At 41.6% G+C, this 26,585-nt stretch overlaps 1 protein-coding gene across 1 annotated transcript; it reads right to left on the bottom strand.

The window, feature by feature from the left end:
- DERL1 (derlin 1) lies at positions 1-26,585 on the bottom strand. Its single transcript, XM_005857323.2, has 8 exons — positions 26,189-26,585; positions 13,186-13,297; positions 10,006-10,070; positions 8,904-8,930; positions 8,196-8,291; positions 7,015-7,067; positions 5,158-5,268; positions 1-2,204 (listed from the first exon to the last, which is right to left on the bottom strand). Exons 1-8 carry the CDS (start codon positions 26,339-26,341, stop codon positions 2,066-2,068), a joined length of 756 nt encoding a protein of 251 aa, XP_005857385.1. The 5' UTR covers positions 26,342-26,585; the 3' UTR covers positions 1-2,065.

Genomic DNA, 26,585 nt, shown 5'->3' with positions numbered 1-26,585 from the left:
TCAAGTTGTACATTTTAATTTACAATTTTTTACCAATAAAAATGATTAGTTACAAAAAGGGAATTTTCTACACAAAATAAGGATTTTTTTCATTCATAAAGAGAATCCACTGTCACATCTTGCCTTGCCAAATCAACCTCAAAGAGTTTGCTTAGCTAAAATTATTCCTAGGAGATAGGCAATCCAGATAAGATTAATAAAATCATCAGCTCCTTACATGCATTTAAGAGGACGAATTTAAGGAGCATTTTGCCTTGACCCGAAGAATTCGGTAACCACCTTTAGAAACACCTCTGCTCTCGGCAGTCGCACTGCTGAGCGGGCATGTGAGACTCCAGCTCACTGGCCGTGAGCACCTCCTAACAGTGATTTCCACTCCTGCACAGAGTGCACATGCAACATAACAGGAAAATGGCTTCTACACGTCACCAGTGCATTTTACTGCGGCCACAGGTCAACAGCGGAACATCTGACAGTTAAGGTTCAGATTCCGCCCCCTCCCACATTACCATATAAATTAAGTCTGGAGAAATACACACAAACTTGATTAAAAAGGAGGACCTGTTTTCAAACCCCACTTCCTCGGATAACACATCACAGTGTAAGAGTGGGGCGAAGAATAGCCATCCTGTTAGCACAGTTTCCCGAAAATAAACCTGATCGAAATGCCCGAAGCCTTTTTAAAAAGCTGGCTGAAGTACGGCAGCCACGCCACACTGCTCCTAGCAGTCTGCTTCCGGAATAAAAACATCAAATAGGAAACTGTGTGGAACATGTTCAAAACCCTTTATTCGGTGACAGGCCTAGCTCTGATGAAAATTCCCACCTGTGAGAAAGGAATTGTGGGTATTTACGTTGGTCTGATGTACACTTGTGAATCAATGATAAAGACCCTCATCACAATGATTCTAAAGCCATTACAACCCAAAATGATGACTCAGATTTGCTTGCATTAGCTCTTAAAATATGATCTTCATACGGAGGAGGTACACCCTCCTCACAATTAACTGACGTATGTGGCCATAAAAGGGAGAAGAGAGGCCAAAAAAATGACATCTTAAAAAGGGCACAGGATTTTCTTACCACTCTACTTAGTAAACATATAGCCAGAATGAGAATGAAATGGAATTAACACCCAGGGGCCTCTCAAAAACAGCATCTCCCGGTGAAGTCTGACTTGGAATTTTCTAGCACAAACAACCCAGCTACTCTGGGTTCACACACAGCCAGGATGCCTCCCCCATCAGATGCAAAGGGATTATCCCACCACAGTTTCAAGCCAGCTGCTGTGTAAGACGCAACTCCACTATAGCTGTGGTCACTGAGGGAAAAAGTGCCTAGCAACACCTTCATGCCTTATTAATACCAATCTGTGGCCCTTGCTGACCCAGCGGTGCTTTTTTATCAAAACATCTGAAGAGCTGGCAAGTGGCTGCAACTGATACCAGGTTACAGGATGGCAAAGCTGAGAAAAGGCTCTTGGTCCCCTGTTCATATTCTCCGCTACTGTTACAGCTCTGCCACCAAAGGGGAAGAAAGGTTTGAACAAGGTTTTCGTGACCAAGCCTTGGCAAAAGTCAATAAATAAGAGAGCTTGTCAAAGGCAGAACCACTTTATGGGAAACCTCCTCTAGCTGCAAATCTGGGGGGGGTGGAAGAAGTAAAAGGGAGGCATGTGCAAGAAAGAGGTAAGGGTCCCTTTGACAAGCATTTGGTGGCCCATTCGCAGATGCCCAGGTTGGTGACAGCAGACCAAGACCTAGCAAAACCCATCATTTGGACAGAAAAGGAAGAGGAGACACCAAAAACCATAGTCATTTCTGAAATTTGCACAGCTGACGTTTGTTCTTCATAGCAGAAAGGACTTGAATGAGAATCACGAAACTTGAGGAACACTTATATTTTCTTCAGGATTTAAAAAATGGTGTCTTGTACGGAAAGACTACATTCAGTGTGGGCCAGGTCCACCAGTGTTTGCTGGGACGCAGTTGCTGAGCACACCCAGCACTGGGAGGAAAACTTCATCTGAGCAGAGTGGCTGGTGAGCAGGCTGGAGGCCACTCCTTCACTGGTCCCCAAGTCGGAAGCCCTGTCCCCAATTGTGTCTGCCGCCTCCACCATTCTGATCAGCTGCTCGCCTCACGCTAGCAGGGGGCATGCCAAATCCAGACACCCCTCCTCTCCTGCTGGGCAGCCAGCGGTACCTGGAGCAAGGCGGGGAACAAAGGGAGAGAAGACAACAAAGTCACTTCCACACACTGTCAGGCCACCTAGCACCTTTCCCAGTGTCCCCCGGTCTGTCAAACTGAATTGTATTAGTCTGTGGCCAATGGATGGCTGAGGACAATGTCTTACTAACTTGCCTTTTCAGCACTTAGCTCAACGCCCTGACCAGAGAAAGCACTCACTTTCAGGCTTCGTAAATTTACTAAGTTTTCAGCTACATTTACATTCTAAAAATTTTTTCTCTAATTAGCAAAATAATTCATGCAGAATAGTACAAAAACAGAGCTATTACTCCCACAGGCCTGACCACCAGAAAAAAACACCTATTATGTAGTATTTTAATATGCATCTGGATCAAAGGGTACAAAATAAATCCACTTTCCAAGGACAAATGTGCAGCCTGTGTTCAGCCCCACATGGTGCCTCCACCATGCACACAACTGAGTCCCGCAGCGTCCGTGGGGGGACTGGAGAAGGCAGCGTTAAGTCCTGGAGGTATGAGTCTATTTTTAAAGTTTATTCAGCATTTGCCCTCCAACTGCATTCATCTCATAGGTGGTGGGAAAGTTAAAGCCCAAACAGGTTAGCTGGTTTGCCACCTTATAGTTTCATAAATTAATAGTCACAGAACAGCTAAGAAACTTAAATAAAAGTCCAGGTTCTCAGGTTTTCCAAAGATTTCCCTTCCTTGACTATTAGGAAACTAAGACTATGCTTACACTGATTCCACTCACTAGATACTCAGTTTAAAGTTTTGCTTGAAGAAGACTGTGTGTGATACCTGTTCAAACCATGAGGGGTGACTTGCCCGCAGGGCACAACCTGTCATAAAGGGTTTCCCTTACACCAGGTACCACATGTTGGTAAATTCATCTCACCTTCACAACTCTAGGAGGTAGGCACTATGGCCCCATTTCATAAAAGGGAAAACTGAGGCAAGACTGAGTAAAGCTCTTCTGAATTGACAGTCAGGATTCAAATGCAGGCAGCCTGGCTCTGGGGCCTAGACCCTGCACCAGCCAATACACCCCAGGCTGCAACGGGACACAGGGTGGTTCCAGTGACAGCAGTTAGGGACTGCAGCCGTCATGTTTACTTCACCCGTGTGCCTTCATGCTCCCTCCCAAAAAGATAATGGTCCCCTTTTAAATAGAAAAATAACTGCATACAGCAAAGAAGAGGGGCTGCCTACTTTTCTAGATGGAATGCAGAATGGTGATGCATCTTAGAATTCTGTAACTCACACCTTCCCCTTTCAATGAATACAGCTCTAGCTTTAAATCAAAATGTATTCCCAAGCACTGTTTCTCGATATCCGTGACGTTCTGGTATGATAATGCTCCTCCATGGTGCATAATAAAATAGAACGCTTAAAACAGGCAGTGCTCGGGCCGTTTTGCTTTGGTTCTTATTGTAAGACAATATGGAAGCCATCTCCATTGCTTAAACAGACAGTGAAATTAAATGCAAGTAATTAGTATAAAAAGACACCCAATTATACATAATCAACAAAAAGTTATGGTAATTTCAAAGCAGTTCCTGTTTTTGCAAGGAGCTACATTTTGTCATCTGATCTTTATGCAAAACATAACAGAAGGGCTTCCACCAGCAGAGCTCAAATGCAAGGCAGGCTCCACGTGCTGCTGATTCTGCCACAGAATCTCGTATACTTTGTTGCCCACAATTGAGAAATGTCTCCAAGCCTTGAAGTTAGAATATGACCATTTAAAGTACAGTAACTGTTGGCTGTTCCCCAAAGCACCACGTTTTTATTTTAATGGATGCATCTGCCATCTGACTTGACAGACCTAGATCAAAAATCCAAGCCTGCTGTTATTGTGTGTCCTTTGATAATTAGAAAGCAGATTGGTCATTTGTTTTTTTAGCCTGGAGGCAACTCAAGACTCAGAAGAGAAACAAGTTTCTTTTTATGCTCTTAAAGGAGAAAACAAACAAAAAACACTTACAATAGTGTACTTCTCTGTTTGTATATTATATTTCATAATAAAATTCCTTTAAAAACTTATCCCTAATCTATAAAAGAATTGTAAGAATGACAAACTACAAAACATTAAAACATGCAAGACATGAAAAGGGCTGGTGTGTGCGGTTTTTTAAAGCTTTTAAGTGCAAGCTATTACTGCATATCCCCAGCTGGAGATTGGGCGTGACTGTCAGGCAGTCTTTTGCTTCATGGACACAATGGTCATACTACTCACATGCTTGAGTGTGTCAGCATCTCTCCCGCCCTAGATCACAATGTCTGAAACAGGCCCAGAACTTGTATTTACTGAGGCTCCACTACCGTGCTGCCAACAGTCCTGTGAGCTGGGGCTCCCCCCAACTTACTGACTGGCAAACTGAAGCTCGGAGGTTTGACTAAGTTTCCCAATATCAAAACTGGTCAATGAGGGGAATGGGATTCCAACCCAAGTCTGTCTCAAAACCAAAGCTGTGTCCTCGGCCTCCTCACGTGAGTAAACCCTAAAGCAAAGGACTATACAAACTCAAGTCTCTCATTTTAATTCTGAAAAGTCCCATAAATAATATAATCGGTAATATTTAATAGAAAAGTGTTACATTACTAACCAGTGAGCTAACTTATCCCCGTCACCCATCCTCACCCAAACTCTTGGGAGAAATTGATAGCCTGTCATCCTGGCCCCGCGGCTACGCACACTGGCGCTGCCCATCGCTCCTGTGGTGCTGGCTCTAGTCTCAGTGGCCCCTGGCTAAGGCTCTGTGAAGAAGACTGAGCTGTGGCTTTCATTCCTGGTGCCCTGACTCTATGACCAGGGTGACTCATTTGTTGGCTCACATTTTTCCATCAGACAGAGAGGTAAATCCTATTCCTCCTCAAGTTTTATCAGGATACATAAGAACATGGACAGTAAAATGATTGTTAAACAAGCGAGAGGAAAAAACACTTACAAAAACTGGGGTGTGGACAGAAAATTTCTTCCTCCTAAGTCCATTGGGTATCTGAACATTAGGAAGAAATAAAGATGTCCAACCAGATTTCCAATGAGCTCATTGATGACCCTGCAAACAGAGAGCCAAATCAGTTTACAGACATTCAAGCAGTGAAGTGAGAAGCAGTAAGTTTTAACTAACAGCACAGGGAGGAGATCCTCATGGCAGCCCATTGTGATCCCTGGGGACCTGTGACAGCTCGACAGTGAGCTGTAGTCTGAGTGGCAAATGCATCCTGAGGGAGAAGGGAAACCAGGCCTGCTGGACCAATGGGGTCTGTGCTCCTCAAGGCCAGCTGCCCCTTTAACATCTCTTTCAAGTCCTAGCCCATCCTCAAAATATTATTTTTGCGACTTCCTGCCTTAAGAGTAGGAAAAGCTGCAAACTTCTGAAATCTTCTAAATACGAATATTGTACTTGTAAAACGTGGTGAACAATGAAGACCAGCAAGAAAGAAGAATGGGAGCAAGGAAAGGAGAGACGCCTGCTCCCCATTCCTGGTGCCAGTGAGCACTCTCCCTCGCTCCCTGTGTCCTGGTATAAGCTATCGCGGAGATCACTTTGGAAACGTGACCTTCACCCTGTAATCCTAAAATAAGCATTGACCTTCTTCAGTTTCCCCACGGCTTACACAGAGGCCACTGCAAGGTTTTATAGATCCACTCTTACTATTGCATATCTTTCTGTCTTCACTGCAACACGATTCCAGCAGGGACAAGCCAGCATGTGCAACTGCTCCCAGCTCTGTCCTTCTGGGGAGCAGGGTGGCCTTACCAAGCTCACAACTAGCTACTCTCTAAACCAGCGGTTCTCAACCTGTGGGTCGCGAACAATAAAAATACATCCTGCATATCAGACATTTACATTACGATTCATAGCAGTAGCAAAATTACAGTTATGAAGTAGCAACAAAAATAATTTTATGGTTGGGGGTCACCACAACATGAGGAACTGAATTAAAGGGTCGCGGCATTAGGAAGGTTGAGAACCACTGCTTCTAAACAGTCTGCTTGCTTGACTCTTTCACTTCTCCCTATCAGTATGCAGCAGCAGTTAGGACCACACAGAGCAAATACGGCAAACATACTAGGGACTAGTACTATTAGAATCGATTGAAACATTACAAATATGTTGTAGTGTAAGAAATGGGAGTTCTCCGAATAGCTGCATGTTATCCTCTTCCTAGAATTCTGACTGGATGCAGTCAAGGTTTTCCTAAGTCTTCGTCCTAATTCCAGACTAGAAATTTGACCCTGTTTGGTCAAACTTCTCTACTATTCACCCAGTTACTTCCCATCTGAGAATATGCATTTCTGTGACTGGTGAGCTGTTTCCAAGGCATTAAGACTAAAGAACATAGTTACTGTAGGCACAGCTCTTAGAGTAGTCAGTTTAGACACAAATTAGATCTGTTTGCTCAATCTGGACAGTGAATCCAGAAATGAGTATTTATTCAAAAACACATATATGGAAGCCTACTGTCATAAAGAACTAACAACAAAAACACTATCACTCAATGCTAAAATGTACTTAAAGCCCTACAATTTAATCAATTACATCAAAATAAAATTATTCTGTAAGACAAAGTTCCAATGCATCAATGTTGAGATTCTTTAGTCTCATAAAAATTAGAGAAGGAAGATAAAAAAGAATGGAAGTCGTCCAAGGATTAGTTTCCAATTAAATAAATCTAACAGGGAACACTATTTGGCTTTCTGCCTGAATCAGTGCTTTCCAAATAGCGTTTCTTTTGAATTCAAATAAATGCCTGTTGCCTCTCAAAAAGAAAAAATAAATAAATCTAGTATCACTTACGAGCCTCCGATGATATAGTTGAATCCAAGGATAACCCAAGGTAAATAACAGGCCTAGAAAAGAATAGATACACATGTGAGTAACCACACTTAAGGGGATACAGAGTGGGCAGGAATGGGTAAGAATGTTCTGACAAGGCTTTGTAAATCCCTTGAAAAGTCATGCCCCAAATTTCTCCCATCAGTCCAGCATCACTCCTATGATACTTGAACTTCCTAGCTAAACTTGTACGTATTCCTCCATCAGTGACTGGAGAGACAGAGCTCCTTGCTGACGGTTTCAAATGCAATACAAACAGATTGATATTAGCACCCAGAAAGCAGACGAGTGTCCTGTGCTATTAAAAACGTGGTCCGTAATAGAATCTCATGACTCCAACCAGCATACTGTTACCAGTAAATTTAAAATACCCCATCTTTTGTGGCTCTCCTTTTGCATTTCACAAAATTAGTTGAATTTTTACCTCTCTATACATTGATATCTTGAACTAATACTCTCCCGAATAAGACAGCCCTCCAGATAAACTGAACACTTGAGCTCCTTATGAGAATCAAGACATCATACCAAGAGTTAAGGGACTTTATAAACCAGGAAGGAAAGGGTTATCCCTAAATAACGTGAAGGCAGACGTGGTAATTACTGTAAGAGAAACACAAAACATTGCAGAAGCCCAAAGGCACAACTAATTCCAGGCAGGTGACTCAGGAAATAAGTATGTTCAGTTAAGAACAAATAGGATTTGCAGGAGTAAGATAATTTTAAAAATGTTACAGGTGGAAAACTGTGAGAGAAAGCACAAAAGTAAGTGTTTTGAGGGCAAACAAAAACAAATTTTGTCCAAAGTATAAAATATATAACAGGGAGTGATAAGAACAGACTTTAAAAGAGAGGGTTTCACATGAGTATCTTTCCTTCCCTCTCTCTACCACACACACATACAGGAGATCTCTCAGGGACACATGGCTGAGGGGCCTAAGATACAGAGGGAGTGAGAAGTGACCATCAGCAAAGGACTCTGGGTTGGCTGAGGAAATGGGGACTGAGAAGGCAAGAAGGGGCTTGCCAGTGGTACACTGCTCTGCACTGACCTCTTCTGGACGAATCAGAAAGCACATCTCTGGGCTGAAGAGGGATTTCTATAGACAAATGAAAAGGAAATTTTCCCAACTAGGCTACAATACCTTAAATCGTGTTCCGAACCAAAATGACACAATCATGTCTCTGTTCAGCTGGGCCCAGACATAAAGCACGGACATGATCAGAGGAATCATCAGCAACTGCAAAATAATCAACATGTAAGGACCAGGCTCCAGGGGCCCTAAAAAGGGGCTTAGTATGAATCTACCTTTTCACCTCTCCCTTCCAAACAATCCCTTAGAGGGCCATTCAAAAAGCAAAAAGAAATTCAACTCATCAAAACTGTAAGCAGATCCTTCTAATGAATCATAAACGTAATCTACAAAGTTCTATAATAAAATACAGTTATATTATTTTAGACAGATTCAGAAAAATATCAGGGCCAAAAGTAGGCATAAAGTTTTACTAACTGTATATTCTAAATTTTTAAAAAATGTACTAACTGTATATTCTAAATTTACTAACTATTATATTCTAAATTTTTAAAAAATGTCTATCCTTTATGTGCATAAAAAAATACTGGATAGCCATCATTCTCAATGTTCAAACATGATGAAAGAGCCAGAAATGAGTAAGAAAAGTAATGACTTAGCTAACTCGTGTAGGATCTTCAAAATAAAAACAGCTATAATTCTATCATTTCAAAATATCACATAATTAACCACATAGTTAATGCAATTTCAGCTTCTGTCAAAGGCCTTTACTTGTATATCTGAAACATACAAAAGGGCAAACGGATAGTCCCAACTTACCTGCATGTCCATTGCTAAGCCAGTAATCTTGGTTTGTAAAGTTAAAGATCAGACAAAGAAAGCACTCTGCACCCAGTAAAAGTTCATTTCCTTCCAGTGTTCTGAAGGAACACACTTTTCTATACTTCAGGTGGCTTAAAACATCCAGAGCACAAAGGTGTCTAATAATCTTCATTCCAAATATTCTATTAGTCTAGACGATGACAAGGAAATGGTAGACATTATCTGCTTCGGCATATGACTCAGTTTGGTCACCTGTGTCCTCTTTCCCTCACCTCGCCTCTGCACTTTAGCATCACTCCTTTAATGAGAGGATGGAGATGCCTGTGCCCTCCGAAACAAATAATGATTCTACATGTTCAGGGCTCCACAGTGTGGCTAAAGTCCAAAATATTTTTTCTTCCCTTCAAGGAGGGAAAAGGGCATCCAAAGTGCCACATTTTCTGGCTCTTGGCCATGTGTCAATGGAAGCTAAGCCCCAAAGCAAGGACTTGAGCCACCAAGTCCCTTCTGCGTCTCTCGCCATCTGTGAAGGTCCGCAGCTGGAGGGCTGCTGACAACTGTGGCTGAAACAGCGGAGACACAGGCCAGTGTCCTTTCCAGAGCCGGGTACTGACGGAGGGGCTGCATCACTACTTAGGACCCCAAGACAAGGACAGCAAAGAGGTCAGAAAAGAATGCTGGTTGTAAATTAATTTTCTGATCAGAACCACAGATTTCAAAAGCTGTCTCAGGGCCCAGAGCCTCTTTGTGCGCAGGCAACAAGCTGTCACACATGAGAACACAGAGAACTGGGATCAAGAAGAGGGAACAGTAATAAAACGCAACCAAATGTGGGAAAATCCCACAGAGACGATGGCAAGAGAATGCATCACTCAGGGCTCTATGATTTACTACAGCGTTTAAAAAGAACTTCAACGATTCTTAATTATTAACTGCAGTAAACGAAGATGCAAATACTGTCATTGGAAGTGTCGCACAGAACACTGTTTTCCCAAACCTGAAAACACACACACACACACACACACACACACACACACACACACACACACACACACAAAACTGGTTTCTTTCCAACCCAAAATAATAGACTGAAGGATACAACGATGCAAATCCAGTTAAAGAGGAGCATGAATAAATAGTCCGCTGGCCTCCCATCAAAGGCTCCTAGAAACAAAAATAAGCCAAATGTCATGGTTCAGAAATTCAGAACAAAATAAATCATTTCTATGTAGAGAAATGCTTTAAAAATCATAAAAGCCAAAATGAGAATATTTTACAATCAGTCCTCTCCAATAAAATTTTTAAAACTATCTAAATCCATGCCTCAATAAAGCCCTCAACTACAGTCACCTAGGAAGGCTAACCTGAGTTTTCCAAATGAATTCCAGTAAGTACCATGCTCTGATGGCCTCAGACTAAGAGAGACCCAAAGAGAGGACTCGATTCCAGAGCTGCCAAGACGCCATCACGGCCTGTCAGGCTTTCCCTCATGGCTCGTTCATGACCCCACGACGCATTTGTGATACTTGGTTAATCCCTTCTCCCTGCATTATACCATAAGCTCTGTCGGGGGAGGAACCATATCTGTCTTGCCTACCACTGTGTCTACCGCGGCAGGACTATGCTGGGAGGTACTTACTGTGATTAAGTAAGCACCTCCACTTGATCCAGCACTGGGCTTACTGAGCTTACACTCCAGCAAGGGAGCATTGTGCGGGGCAGGGAATGGAGGGCAGCCAAACCTTTCCATAGCCTCTGACTCTTAACCTTCATACTACGTGTGAGGTCGAATGGAAAGACCTAGATCCCCTTTAGACAGATGAGGAAATAAAGCTAAATGAGCAGTTACATGGCTTGTTAGAAGCAGAGTGGAGTTTAATTACTAGTTTAGGGCTCCTGTCACTGCACCATATACCAGGCTCTGTCTTATTCCTGAGCAGAAAAATCAACATGGCCCAGCTCTCCCTTCTAAGGGGAGTCCACACGCATTAGGCTAGAAGACAAGAAGAGAGACAGAAAAAAGAAACAAGTGACTGTAAGGTCACTCTAGCTCAAGCACTTACCTTACCTCCCTCTAATTTAAAACAATCCTGACAAGTGTCAGAAAGACAGAAAAAAAATCTACAATAAATAAATAAATTTCCAACAAATGTCTCTTCTTTTCCCCCTTACCTCTCCCCTGGTATGTCAAAGGCACACTTCAGCCACAGTGGTAAGGATGCTTAATGGTAGGGATCACTCGGATGAATCAGAGCTGAAATTCTGACAAGTGTTTCTGAATTTTAATGATACTTTTGCTTCTTTTTTATGTGGTTTTGGCTTTGTGATTTTTAAGGGTTCTTTAGATTGAAAACTTAAAATACTGTACTCACATAAACTACAGTACTTTATTCTTTGGCAAGCTTGCAACTGGGAATTTACAAATTAACTGGCCTCCAATTGCAGTCTTCGGTATAAATCAAAAATACAAATAAGCCGGCACTGCTATAGACTTAATTCAGCCAGGAAAATATGCATATAGCAAACATTTTGTCACATGTTTCCTTGAGGCTGTATGGTGAGGGAAGGAAAGGAATCAACAAACCGGGGTTGCAGTCCTGGCCGTGCTATCTCACCTACTTGTGAACTCTGGGGCATGTCACCACCTCTCCAGACCAGTGTTTTCTTGTCTGTAAAATCTTATTTAAATGGAAAGACCTTAAAAGTTCTTCTCACATGAAGGTTCATAGCAACATTATTCATAACAGCCCAAAACTGAAGAGGCAAATGTCCATCAACTGATAATTGAAAAAACAAAATGTTTTTCCATACAATAGAATCTTATTTGGCAATAAAAAGGAATAAGCTTGAAAACACAATGGTAAGTGAAAGATGATAATCACAATTCCACAGGCCATGTATTGTATGACTCCGTTTTTAAGAAATTTCCAAAATTATAGCCTCTCAAATGGTTAAAACAGTGAGCTTTATGCTACGTGAATTTTTTTCAAAAAAAGAAAAAAAAATTATTATTAACCTTTCTACTTTTATAAATGTTTGAAAATTTTCCATAATAAAAATTTTTAAAAACTTGTCATAGGTCATCTACACTTAACCTAGAGTTTACTACTGGTATAAAAGACACATGACCACAACAACTTAATCCTCAATTAAATTATATCAGAGGGGTAGAATACTAATCAGGGCCCACTGGGACAAGGAGAATGAAAATCATCTATTCTGGTAGATTTCAGGACAAACCCTTGATATGGCCTTAGAATCCTGCTGTGTGTTTCACCTCAGTCAAGTTCACTTTACTTCCTTGAAGCTCCTGTTCTCCTCTATAACACTAAGAAAATGGGCTAGGTCGCTCCCAGTAGTAACAGTCTGACACAGTATTAACGTAATGATGTTTTTCTTTTTAAAAAGCACATAGTAGCAAATACCAATTTAAGGAAAGATTATATTTGACACATAAATGCCCATTCTTGTAGTTCCCTGCAGTTAGGAGACTGGTTCCCCGTGCTCAAGCTGACAGATTTAAAGATGGTTCAGAATTCTCCATCCTGAGCTAACAGCCAGCAGGTTTATGAAATCTGAAGTCAGCCAGCCTTTTCAAAATCATTACGCTCACATTTTGACACAGCAGTATCAATTTACTGCTTCCCAGGATAAGCAACTCAGAACAGCATACAAGCTATTGTAGGAAATAAATAACAATCCGCAAGAAACCTTGTAAGAAAAGATTTGTATAAGAGAGCTTATCCATAACATCATATAGGGAGTCGTATCTGATAAATTACCATGTCACTAAATCCTGGCTGTATATCTTAAAGTTGAGTGTTTCAATTACAGAGAATAAGTCTAGGCTTTTAATTGCATAAGGTAGTGTTTTTCAACCTCAATCTAGGAGACAGGTACACTTCAGCCCAACTGTGCACTAAAGGACAAGGTCTGCTGTGTGACAGAAATGAGTGAGATGTCAAGTCCAGTGAAGGGCAAATAGCACAGACACTAAGGACATGGGCCAGATTTGTAAGTCCCTGGATTTGTTGGGGTTTTTTTTTCATCTCTGAAATGGGGACAATGCTACTTATACCTCCTGAGTTTATTGTGAGGACAAGAAATCGAATATTCTCAGTGCCTAGTCCAGTCCTGGCACAGCTACCACTTCCTGAGCACTTACTCTCATTATGCCATCTCTTTATATAAGATAACTGCCCTCAAAATTCCTCCAAGTAAACATATGGTTTAGGAAGTTAAAAAGAAACAATACCTGCAACAGTTATGGATAACGTACCTGTTTCGAGTCGTGTAGAATACTGATATAAGAAATATAAATTGACCAAATAAAGAAATCCAGTTCCTGGACCCACAGGGAAAAAAAAGGTGGCAGTGATGGGTCTCCAAATCTGTCCAGATCAAAATAAAAACAGCTGTTAGTCTCTAAGCCTGGTTAATTTTTTTTTCTTTTAACTGCACAAAATTAACCCTTGCAAAACATTCTCAATAAGGAGAGCTACCAAAGTGGCACCAATACCCTAGCCGGTTTGGCTCAGTGGATAGAATGTTGGCCTGTGGACCAAAGGGTCCCAGGTTCGATTCTGGTCAAGGGCATGTACCTTGGTTGTAGGCTCCTCCCTGGTCGGAGTGAGTGCAGGAGGCAACCAATTGATGTGTTTCTCTCACATCAATGTATCTCTCTGTCTTTCCCTCTCTTTTTTACTCTCTCTAAAAGAAAAAGAAAAAAAATCAATGAGAAAATATCCTCAGGTGAGGATTAACAACAACAACAAACAAACAAAAAGGGGCACCACCAATATTATTCAAGAAGATGACCTAAGTAAAGTTCATCAGTTACAATCACATCAGTATACAAATCAATGGAATAAAACAACATCATAAAATAAGCAATGGCCCTAACTGGTTTGGCTCAGTGGATAGAGCGTCGGCCTGCGGACTGAAAGGTCCTAGGTTCGATTCCGGTCAAGGGCATGTACCTTGGTTGCAGGCACATCCCCAGCAGGAGGTGTGCAGGAGGCAGCTGATCGATGTTTCTCTCTCATCGATGTTTCTAACTCTCTATCCCTCTCCTTTCCTCTCTGTAAAAAAACCAATAAAATATATTTAAAAATAATAATAAAATAAAATAAGCAATGAACAGTTCTAAGCAAATTGAACACAAATCAATACTGTAGAAGTATAGGGTTAGTCTTTACAGAGATCAAACATACAGTTAAGCCTGCCAAAAATGAATTACAAAGACAATTTCCAACAGTACTGTAATATCTCTATTTAGGAAAATACTACTACTACTCGGATGACAAACCTTGTCAAAAAATGTCATACTCAAAAGGTAAAAGTAAAATAAGAAAATTTTTACCCAAATCATTGTGCTATTTAGGCAATATAGACACTTGACTTTATAATATTAATCTTCCCTCCACCAGAAAAAATTACAGGAGGTAAGCTTCTCTCCTGATCCTGGGTGTCCCAGGTGCCTTTCCAGCAACAACGAATCAGTTTCTTGTATTTCTTTCAAGAAATAATGTGGAAAGACACAACTGGACTCCACCAAGATGGTGGCATAGGTAAACACCGCAGATTGCTGCCGCAAACAACCACTTCAAAAATACAACTAAAAGACGGAACGGACATCACCCAGAACCGCAGGAAGGCTGGCTGAGGAGAGACTCTTCAACTAGAAGGAAAAATAACAGCACACCGAGGCTCAGAGGAGGCGCAGTGTGGAAAATACTCAGGTGCGGAGGTGCGCGCGCAAAGCGGGCTGGTGGCTGAGAGCGCGGTTGTCGTTTTCGGTCAGGGGGGAGTCTCAGACTCTGAGCTCCAGATACGGGCGAATCGCTGGGGACTCGGACCCAAACGGGAGAAGCGGGAGTGTCTGGCATCAGTTGGAAGGCAGCTTTCCCTCCGAGGTTTGCAGCGGTTCCGGGGGTTCTGAGAAGCAGAGCCTCTGGGAACAGGACTGAGGGCACCATAACGGCTCCCTCCGCCCGCCCTGTTGAGCCCGCCCCGCCCAAGCCCTGCGCAGAGCCATTTGCCGGATCGCCTCAGGCAAAGGCTAGATTAGCACCTCCCCAGAGGACAGAAGTTTTCCGCGGCAGACACAGCTGATTCACACAGCCAGTCGGCCTGGTGGTCAAATCCCTCTAGTATTAACTACAACAATCAAGGCTCAACTAGAACAAGACTGCGCACAAAGACCACTAGAGGGTGCACCAAGAAAGCATAAAAAATGCGGAGACAAAAAAACATGACAGAAATGGAGGATATAGAGCTAAAAATCGCAATTTTGAGGGCTTGCAAAAATGTGCTAGAAGCTGTCAATAAACTTGAGGAGAGAGTCACGAAAACTAATGAGACCCTCGATGCTATGATAAAGAACCAACTAGAAATTAAGCATACACGGACTGAAATAAAGAATATTATACAGACACCCAATAGCAGACCAGAGGAGCGCAAGAATCAAGTCAAAGATTTGAAATGCGAAGAAGCAAAAAACACCCAACCGGAAAAGCAAAATGAAAAAAGAATCCGAAAATACGAAGATAGTGTAAGGAGCCTCTGGGACAGCTTCAAGCGTACCAACATCAGAATAATAGGGGTGCCAGAAGATGAGAGACAGCAAGATATTGAAAACCTATTTGAAGAAATAATGGCAGAAAACTTCCCCCACCTGGTGAAAGAAATGGACTTACAGGTCCAAGAAGCGCAGAGAACCCCAAACAAAAGGAATCCAAAGAGGACCACACCAAGACACATCATAATTAAAATGCCAAGAGCAAAAGACAAAGAGAGAATCTTAAAAGCAGCAAGAGAAAGAGACTCAATTACCTACAAGGGAATACCCATACGACTGTCAGCTGATTTCTCAACAGAAACTTGGCAGGCCAGAAGGGAATGGCAAGAAATATTCAAAGTGATGAATACCAAGAACCTACAACCAAGATTACTTTATCCAGCAAAGCTATCATTCAGAATTGAAGGTCAGATAAAGAGCTTCACAGATAAGGAAAAGCTAAAGGAGTTCATCACCACTAAACCAGTATTATACGAAATGCTGAAAGGTATCCTTTAAGAAGAGGAAGAAGAAAAAGGTAAAGATACAAATTGTGAACAACAAACATGCATCTATCAACAAGTGAATCTAAGAACCAAGTGAATAAATAATCTGATGTACAGAATGAACTGGTGATTATAATGAATCAGGGACATAGAAAGGGAATGGACTGACTATTCTTGGGGGGGAAAGGGGAATGGGAGATGCGGGAAGAAACTGGACAAAAATCGTGCACCTATGGATGAGGACAGTGGGTGGGGAGTGAGGGCGGAGGGTGGGGTGGGAACTGGGAGGAGGGGAGTTATGGGGGAAAAGGGAAGAGGAACAAATGTAATCTGAACAATAAAGATTTAAAAAAAAAAAAAAGAAATAATGTGGTACTATTATTTATCCCTTTTCATCCTTTCTTATATCGCACTGTTCTATACCTTGTTTCATTCCCTTGAAAAATATGTTTATTGCCTTCACAGTATTCCTTTTATGTAGATATCTAAACTTCATTTAAACTATTACAATGCCACAATGAATATTCTCAAATACATATACATATAAGATAAATTATAAATTTCTGAGTCATTCTGCTATATCAGCGTCTGCATTTAATTTTGGTAGATTTTACCAAATGTCTACAAAAATGTTTAACTAACTTATACTTCCTCTTAAAATGTACATTAATGCCTGTCTTCTCTCTATACCCCCACCCGTTAGTGCATTTTACATTCACCAATTATGGTTTTCAAACTTCAGCATTTCCTTTCTTCATTTTTCTGCTAGATTTGCATTTCTTTACTTATTATAAAAATTTCCCTTTCTCGCCACTGCAAATATTTTCTGGACTGTCATTAGCCTTATACATTTATGATATTTTTGCCATACTTGGACATACAGTTTAACTTCATGTAGGCAAATGTATCATGCTTACAAGATTCTTCACTCCAAGAAGATAAAAGTGCTCAGTTTTATTTTAGCACATTCCTGGTTTACCTAAGGAGTGAGGAAGAGATTTTAACTTATTTTTCTAGATGGCCACTCAGTTTTCCCAATCCTATTTACAGAGTAACCCATCTTTTCTCCATTGATTTGAAAAAGTACTTTTATCATATATTTATTCCTTTTTATATTCAGGTTTACTTGTAGACTATTCTGTTTGGAACTGAATTCCTATACCAACACCAAGCTACTTTAATTTTTAGTTTTACAAAATGTTTTCATACTTGGTAAAGGTACATGATTAAATGATCCCCCTCCTGTTTTTCTACCACACTTGTCACAATTTTCTTGGTTAGTCTTAATATTTTATTTTTCTAAATGAACTAGAACCAATATCTTTATTATATCAATCTATACTAATAAAAGGGTAATATGCTAATTAGACTGGGAGACCTTCTGGGAGACCTTCCGGATGTCCTTCCAGACAAAGCCATGGTGGCGGGGCCGAGGCAGAGGCGGTTAGGGGTGATCAGGCTGGCAAGAGTGGGAGGGGGGCAGTTGGGGGCGAGCAGGCTGGCAGGCAGGCAGCTGAGCGGTTAGGAGCCAGCGGTCCTGGATTGCGAGAGGGATGTCCGACTACCAGTTTAGGCCCAATCCCTGTGGGCAGTCGGACATCCCCCGAGGGGTCCCAGATTGGAGAGGGTGCAGGCCAGGCTGAGGAAACCCCCCCCCACCCCGTGCATGAATTTTGTGCACTGGGCCACTACTAGTATGATATAATGCAGTGATGGCGAACCTTTTGAGCTCGGCGTGTCAGCATTTTGAAAAACCCTAACTTAACTCTGGTGCCGTGTCACATATAGAAATTTTTTGATATTTGCAACCACAGTAAAACAAAGACATATTTTTGATATTTATTTTATATATTTAAATGCCATTTAACAAAGAAAAATCAACCAAAAAAATGAGTTCGCGTGTCAGAGGTGACACGCCATCATAGGTTCACGCGTCATAGGTTCGCCATCACTGATATAATGTGATTTAGATATAATACCAGCCAGGAAGAAGTCTTTCACAGCATTTATAGTTTTCCATAGAGCTGCTGCTTTCTATATCTATCTCATCAAAGCTGTATTTTCTTATTGTTTATAATATTTGAAAACTGAGCTTCTTGGGATTTCCAAGTATAGAACTCTATCTGTAAATAAAATTGTGTATCTTATTCCATCATTGTCTAACCCACTGGCAAGTACCTCCAGAACATGTTAAATAATAGTGGTGGAAGTAGATGGCTTTCCAGACTTTTGGAAATGCCAGCATAATGCTAGCTTTGGCTTGAGAGCTAGCTATGTGTCTTACTGCACAAGCACAAAAGGCATAACTGATGCTCAAGAAGTTCTTGACAGTGAGGGAGGCTGCCCAGAGAAGCAGGAGTGGACGCAAGGGAGGGTAAGTGTGGTCTTAGAAAAACGAGTGCAAAGTCCTAAGGAATGGCAACAGCACAATCAATGAGAAGGTATGCTAACAATTGGGGTGTGGCTACAACAGAGGACATCAGTGATGGGGCCTGACCAGACATATCACTGGCAAGTTATATTCTCCGAGTAGTAGGACCCGCAGAGCTTAATTCCCTGTGAAGGAAAATGCACTTTAAATCCCCAAAAGTGACTTTGCAAGAACTGTACATTAAAGCAGTAAAACAAAATTGGTTAACATTCATTTCGGTTTATTCACAATTTTATCATAGAAACAGTAGTCTAAGGGGGAAAAAAACCACTAGCAATGATTTGAGAAGACCTAGATTAAAGTCTTAGCTTACAAATTCTCATTTCTGAGCCTCAATCACCACCATAAAAGGAGGTGATATACTAATACTTGCTGTTCTTTGGCTAATGATTTCTAAAAAAAAATAGTGTGCTATTCTGTTCATTTCCATGCATTGACTCATGAGGTGGATTTATAGATGAGGAAACAAGATGAGAAAAGATTAAGCAATAGCTAGTAAGTGGTGGAGTGAGAATTTTGTCGCAGCCTGACCCCAGAGCTTATGATACTAAACCCCTACTTTTACTCTGCCTCTCACAAGTGACATCACCATTCTGAGGTATATTACAATTAGTAAACATTTTCAGTACGAATATACTTACATAAAGTTGATTATTCCTGCCTATGAAAAACACTGGGAGTAAAGACCAGAATCAAGCAAGCGCTGGCTGTGGCCCTGAGGTAGCCATGGGGCCTTGCAAAAGTCTGGGCCGTGGAGTTGGTGTCTTCATCTACCAATGCCATCTGTCCTATGACTCCCACCTTCCCTGTCTCACAGACTTTGTACAAGGCTGGCCTTAGGAAAGTGGACTAAGAAGGTGCTTTGTAAAAACACTGTTTATGTGGAGTGTATGAGTATTACAATCTTTAGGAGATGCACACTGATCTGGTTTTTACAAATGCACATTTTAAACTACCCCCATATTTCTGTAAGTTATTAGGGGCCTGATTTTAGAAAAGAAACCTTGGTTATTTTTCTGACTACATTTTCACTAACACTGACAACACAACACTATTTTTAGTCACTGCATGCACCTGTTCTTTGGAAATCAGTGTCTGTCAAAATACCTCACTTCTGTTCCCTGTTCATTAAGCTTACCCTTGAGTTATACTTGCTTTCATTGATCTAAGAGTCTTATTATTTTTGTATTACTTTAAAATTATAATTTGAGAACACCAAGAGATAGTTTGTCTCTTCAGAAGGACACAATGTAATACAGAATTTCTGAAATCCCCATGGAAAGTACCCAACTAAACCCCCTCCTTTCCTCTAATTGATATGTAAACCATTAAAATAAGGAAAAGGCCTTATTTTCTGGGTTGGAGGTGATGGAGGTATGTCCTCAACCCCGAAAGCCTCCATGGATCCCTTTACAGGCAGCCAGGTGCAGTGCAAAGAGCCCAGGACTTGAAGGCAGAGGTCTGTGTGCCTCATGTGCCTGAAGTTTCGGAGGGGAACATCTCATTTTAAACCCACAGTAATCCCAAGGCCAGACCCATAATCACCCAGCTTTTCCATGAGGAAAGCTGGCCCCTCACTAGAGTTTAGGTAATCTGCCCAGTTGCTCACTTAACAAGGGCAAGAAGCCCACGTGTTCACTGGTATATTAGACCTGCAAAAAAACCCATAAGACATTGTTCTTTAGTTCAGTCCAACAACCTCTGTTGAGGAATGTTTATTTCAGCCATCCTTGAACTAAAACGATCTGCCACTGAAATAATCACAATTCCATCCAGAATCTAGAGTGGGATTTTTTAAAACTATCAAAAACACTGTGTGGGGTTGTTGTTTTTTTTCTGAAACAATAAGGATTGGTTGATTTGGAGTTGAAGTCTGATTGGGTCACCAAGCAATTAAGAAAGAAGAGCACCCATGTGCCAAATGCTGGTATTAGCAAACTGTGGCTTTTTTTTTTTTTTTACACACTAGGTATGCAAGAAAAACAAATGAAAAAGCACTAAATCTCAACTGAAGATTTGAAAGAGCTACTAGAAGCCACCAATTCTACTCAGCATACCTATGTTCACCAAGTTATGTACCAGAATGTTCCCAGAAGCACTATGCATTCTAGCCAAAGCTGGAAACCACCCAAAAAGTCCAATACCAGTAGAATGGGTAAATAGATAGTGGTCTATTCCCAGGATGGAACAATCTGGGGATGAGCAATCTATAGCCACATGCAACAATATGGGAGACTCTCAAATGTACTATTAAAAAGACAATAGTTACTGTGCTATATACAGATGTCGAATCGTGTTTCACACCTGAAACTTATACAATGTTATAAACTAATGTTACCTCAATAATGAATGAATGAATGAATGAATGAATAAACAAATAAATGTGGAGACAGATTTCAAATCCTGAGGTTGGAACTAGAACAAGGAAGTTTGCTACCTTGCCTTCTATTGAACATTGTACTGGAAGTTATAGCCAGTGCACTGCAAGAAAAATAAAATAAAGGTATAAGCTTGGAAAAGAAAAAAGAAAGGCTAGACACAAAAGAATACATACTGTATTAATTTCACTTAGAGCATGTAAAAAAAACTGGCAAAAACAACCTATGGTATTAAAAGTCAAGATACTAGTTACCCCTGGAGGAGGAAGTGGCCAGAGGGAGCAGTAGGAACATTTTGGGGGTGCTGGTAATGCTGTTTCTTGATCTAGGTGCTGGTTACATACATGTAATTTGGTTTTTGAAAATTCAACAAGCTGTAAATATATAACACACATACTTTCCTATTTGTATACTGTAACTCAATAAAAAATTAAAAAACAAAGCCATGGTCTAAGAGGCAACCTTATCTATGACCAAAGAACTGTCTAATGTAGACGGGACTGCTAAGGAAAGATTGGAAAGCTATACTACATACCAAAACACCTGCCACTCAAGTTCTAATCCAAACCCTGGGGCTACTTCTCTGCTCAGCCTACAGTCCAAGTTACTGTCCTTCCGGTTATGTGTGTGCTTGTCTTCCTTCCCAGGTACAATCATAAATCAAGCATCTAGGCTTGCTGTCAGGGGTTGGCAAATATAGGCACCAGATCAAATCACAGGTTTGATTGGTGCCATTTCTTATTATTCTTGGCAACAAATTAAGAAACAAATTGAGAGTTCCTAATAAATAAAAACAGCACTGTTTCTAAATAGTTTACTTACCGGACTATTTACTGGGATCTTTGCAAACAGTTTTCTCTATGTTTTATATAATAGAGGTATAAAGTAGATAACATATTTTCTCAACTTGAACATATCATTCTTGTGTTTCTGAAATCAGGATGTATCTAACTATCAATATATTCATTAAATGTAATATCTACTTTCTTCTCCCTCCAAAGGTTGTATTAAATGCATGGACCATCTTATAATCAATGGAGTTAGAATAGAGTAAACCCTTAAGACAGAGTTAATATGCTACAAAATTATCCCCATTTTTAGGTAATGTTCTGATTTTGACCTGGGTGCTGGTTATATACATGTACTCAGTAATTAAGAAATTTAGGCTCAGGAAGGGTACATAACTTGCCTAAGAGCATACAACCAGTTAGGCCCAAAGACCATGACTCAGCTACTTGAAATCTCATAGTCTTTCTATACTAACAGAGAAAGACAAATAATTTGCTATGACTGATTGGGAAGAAATCACTCTCAAAACTGTTAACATTTACCTGTGTGTTTTGGTAGAGATTATGCAAAGGAGTTAAACAAGAGCTCAGATCAACTCACCGAAACAGAAACAGAAACTGTAATTGCCTATAAACTGGGATAACTCCTATCTCAGGGTGACTTCGGGAGCTCAATGAGATAATATATGGAGAAGCACCATACAGATGGAGGGGGCAATGTTATTTTGTCCAAAGAAACAAACTATCAGTGTGGAGAAAGCCCCAGGAAACGTCATCTCAGAAACCGCTGGAGCAGCAAGAAATTGCCACCTTTCTCCTAGCGAATCAGGGACCAATATGAAGGCATTTGATCACAGTGAACTGTCTGATTGTCAGGTGTTAAGTGTGAGGGACTAGGAACTGTGGGCAACAGTAAAGTGAGTCTTAACACACACCTATCCAAGCTAAATCAATCGTCCCATCTTTATTTGAAGCTGTTAAAGATCCAGCTTCTAAGGAAAAGATGAGCCTCTAGCAGAAAGCACACCACATGCTGTTTGTCCTCACACCTCAGCCTCTCATTTGCAAACAAGTTCCTCCAGGAGAATCTGAAAGCTAAACTTGTCCAGAATGGGTAAGAGCCCTGGCTGTTTTGGCTCAGTGGGTAGAGTATCAGCCTGCGGACTGAAGGATCCCAGTTCAATTCTGGTCAAGGGCACATCACAGCAGGAGCAGAAAGGTATAAAGATTGGTCCTTTCACACCTGGCAGTCAGCGCACTGTTCTGCTTCCTGCCAGCAGCTTCTCCCCAGGCTCAAGATAACCAACACCCAAGAAGCAAGGCAAGGAATATGGGGAAATCACAGAAGGTGTGACATGAATGACTTTCTAATCAGTTCACCCTTTTTAACATTATGCGCCTGTGGTCTATTAGAAAGGCTTTATTTTACTAATCTGACTAGACAAGTGAGCAAGATTTTGCAAGGAGGGTCAAGAGCCAGTTTTGACCAGGTCTTTCCCACAAAATGATTGACAGCCACTGCTCCTCCTGCACACACACATCACCCAACATGCCACCAGGCACGAAGTGTACAATACTGTTCAATCAGTCGACAAATATGTATCAAAGCAAATAAGTAGAAAACAGTATGCAGTTCTGGCTGCAGGCCAAAATCATATTCTAATAGCCAACTGCCTACTTAACTTCTCCACTTGGATGCCTAAAAAGCATCTCTAGACTTAACATGGCCAAAACATAAACCTTTTTTTTAACCACTGAGAAAAAAATTAAGTTTTTATGTAAGATAATAACAATAAATCCACTACATATTAATATCAATAGCAATTTTTTTATGAAAACTATTTTTCAAAAAAGCAAGATTAGTCCGTGACGTTTTACACTGCAACTCTCCTTAATGTCTGGCTTCATAGAAGATAACCAGATTCTCACATCTTCTCTATTCAACCTGATGTGATATATTGTTTTGGTTGAGATATAAGAAGAAAATCTGACCTCACACAGATCTGTAGTTGAAAAGGGAGAATTTTAATAGTTTTTTCACCAAATTCAAAACATAACTCTTCACCCAGAACTTCCCCCATCCCCAAACTAAGCTCCCTAAATATTTCCAATCTCAGTATAAGGCTCCTCTACCCACTGTGAAAACAATGACATCCTGGAATTCTGCTCCCTTCACCCCTTCATATCCATTCAGCTGCAATACTGTCCACTCCAACTCCCAAATTCATCCATTTCTCTCTATCGTCACAGCTATCCTGGTCCAAAACACCATCTCTCCTTAACTTGATTCTTTCCTCACCCCCAACCCACATACCAAGTCCATCTCACAGAGCAGTCAAGGCAATCTTGTAACTCCTTTGTTCAAAGGCCCCAAAGCCCTCCTGGTGTCTTTGAAACGAAGTTCAAACCACAAAGCCCTATATAATCTAGCCCAGCCTACCTTTCCATTCTCGCCTTACTGCACTAACCCCTGGCTATCTCTGTCCTCATTTTCAATCCTCATCCTTACAGCTGACTCTGTATTAACTATCCAGTCTTCTTTCTGTTTCTAGTGCCTGCCTCTAAGCTTACTATTATTCCATCTTCCTGGAAGATTGTTCCCAGAGTCAGAGCTTCCCAAAGCTGGCTCCTTACCACTCCGATTTCAGTTCAGATATGTTCTTTGAGGCTTTTCTGGAGCCCTCTATCAAATGATCCACCCCTTAAATCACTGTCTATCTAGCACATGCCTCTCTCTTATTTTCTTCATGGGAGCTGCAACTTTTTCTGTCTTATTCACAATTGTACCTCCAGTGCTCAATAATGTCCATGCAAGCACTCTCTATGTGCCAGGCACTATTCTAGGTAAAAAAAAAAAAAAGTGCTAAACAAGACAAAGATCTCATGGAGCCTTATTTTCTGATGGTAAGTGAGCTAACAAAATACCAAGGGGTGATATGTACAAAAAATATTAAGGGTAAGGGACACAAAGTAAAGAAGGGCAATCAGATAAGGCCTTGCCAAAAATAATAGCATTTGGGCAAACACTTGAATGTGGTAAGAAGGGAAGCCATGGTTATCTCTCTCAAGCAGAGAAACAAAGTGTGCAAACAGTCAGGGGGGAGAGAATGAGTTAGCTACTTAAGAAACAGCTAGGATTCCTTTGAGGACCCTCATGTGCAAAATGGAGAGTAGGAGGAGATGAGGTCACAGAGGTAGTAGAGGTGGTGCAGGACACTGAAAGGACTTGATTTCACTCATCGAGTTGAGAAAACACTGGAAGGTTCTGGGCAGAGGACTCACAGGACTTCATTTATGTTTCAGAAGAAGCACTCCAGCTGTCTAGAGAAAAGACTGAAAGGAACAGTCTGGAATGGTAATGGTTGCAATGAAGAAGGAAAAGGTACCGTATTCTGATTATATGTCTAAAGTAAACAGAATTTGCTGACTTTGGAGTGTGAGAAAAGGAGAAGTCAAAAGCGACTCCGTGATTGTTAGCTTGAGCTCCTGTAATAATGGCGTTTCTATTTATTTATAGGGCAAAGGGGAAAAGGGTTTTAGTTTGGACATAATAAGTTTGAGATACTCTATCAGCCTCTCAAATAGTAATTTCAAATAGATGGCTGGATGTACAAGTCTGGACATCAGGAGACAGATCTGGACTTAAAATACCTATGTTTGTATTATACAAAGTATTTAAAGCCATGAAGGTAAATGAGATCACCTACAGCTGGGAAGAGGTCCTATACCTGCTCCCTGGGGCTCATCACAACATCTAATGGTCACAAAGATGAGGAACCAGCAAAGGAGACTAAGAAACAGCCGGTCAAGAGCGGGTTCAACAAAAGTATTATCCACAGGCCAAGTAACGTGTTGAAATTAATGTCAGATCGTAATATCTGACCTGCCACTGATTAAAGAATCCAGTGAGTAAAGACAATCTCCAGGAAATATTCTCTTGACAGTAATGTTATTCTGGACTGCTTCCTTTGTGCTTAAAAAATTAATAAGGCCTTCCATTTCTGGAGCAATTAACTCTTTACTCATTCCTTTGCATATTCAAACACTACACGCCAGATACTAAGTTAGAGCATGGAAAAGCAGATAAACAAACTCACTCTTTGCACCTCTGACCTCAAATCACTCCTACAAAAAAGCAAAACCAAAAACAAAAGACCCACTCCATTAACATAAAAGGAACTCAGATGGACGTTGGGTTAAGTTGACAGCCACTGGCCACCCACGTGGCAGAGCCAGGTCAGAGGGCACCTGCTCTCCAGGTAAAACCCACGCTGTTAATCACCAGCGTCCAGCGGATTGACAACTATCACAAACCTCCCTTCCCACTGCCTCCTCCTCTGACTGCAGATGCGGGGAGCACAATCTTAATAGAAGGACGAAATCAGTCCCTTAGCCAGACCAAATCCAAGCCTCCATGCCTAGGTATCCAGGCCCTGGCTCCAGATCCCTTTGCCGCCACTTAGCTTCCCCCGGACCTCAAGACCCCGCCCTAAGCCGCTGGAGTGGTCGCACTACAAATCCCAGGAGGCATCGCGCACTCGCAGCCTGTGGGTCTACGCTCGGCCGCCGCCGACCCGCCTGGGATCTGTAGTCTCCACTCCCCTGGTCGCCGGTCAGTACCTGGAAGCGGTAGAGAAAGGCTTCGGGCCAGAGGACGAAGTAGGCCGGGCTGATGAGACCGAGTTTGCCAATCAAGGGCACCGCGACGGTGGCGGCGAACCAATAGCGCGTGATGGCCGGGATGCTCCTGAACCAGTCCCCGATGTCCGACATCTTCGCCTCTTAGGTGGCCAGGATGCGCACAGCCGCCCGACTCCCCGCCCCGGCCCCTTCTCGACGCGGCCGGCTTCGAGAGTGGAAGGTGTCGAGGCGGAAGCCGCCCAGGTCGCGGTGCAGAAGGCGGAGACCGACGGACGTGGCGCCACCGAATTCGGACGAGCGAGGGAGCGTTCGGAGGCGAAACTTCCCCTTCCGGCGGCCGCGGACGACGTCGACCGGAAGTCCCGCCGCTTAAAGA

This window comes from Myotis brandtii, unplaced genomic scaffold, assembly GCF_000412655.1.
Source record: "Myotis brandtii unplaced genomic scaffold, ASM41265v1 scaffold1102, whole genome shotgun sequence".
In the NCBI taxonomy this organism is placed as follows: Eukaryota; Metazoa; Chordata; class Mammalia; order Chiroptera; family Vespertilionidae; genus Myotis; species Myotis brandtii.
Note: the sequence above shows the minus strand (reverse complement) of the source record. Positions and strands in the feature narration are given on the sequence as shown.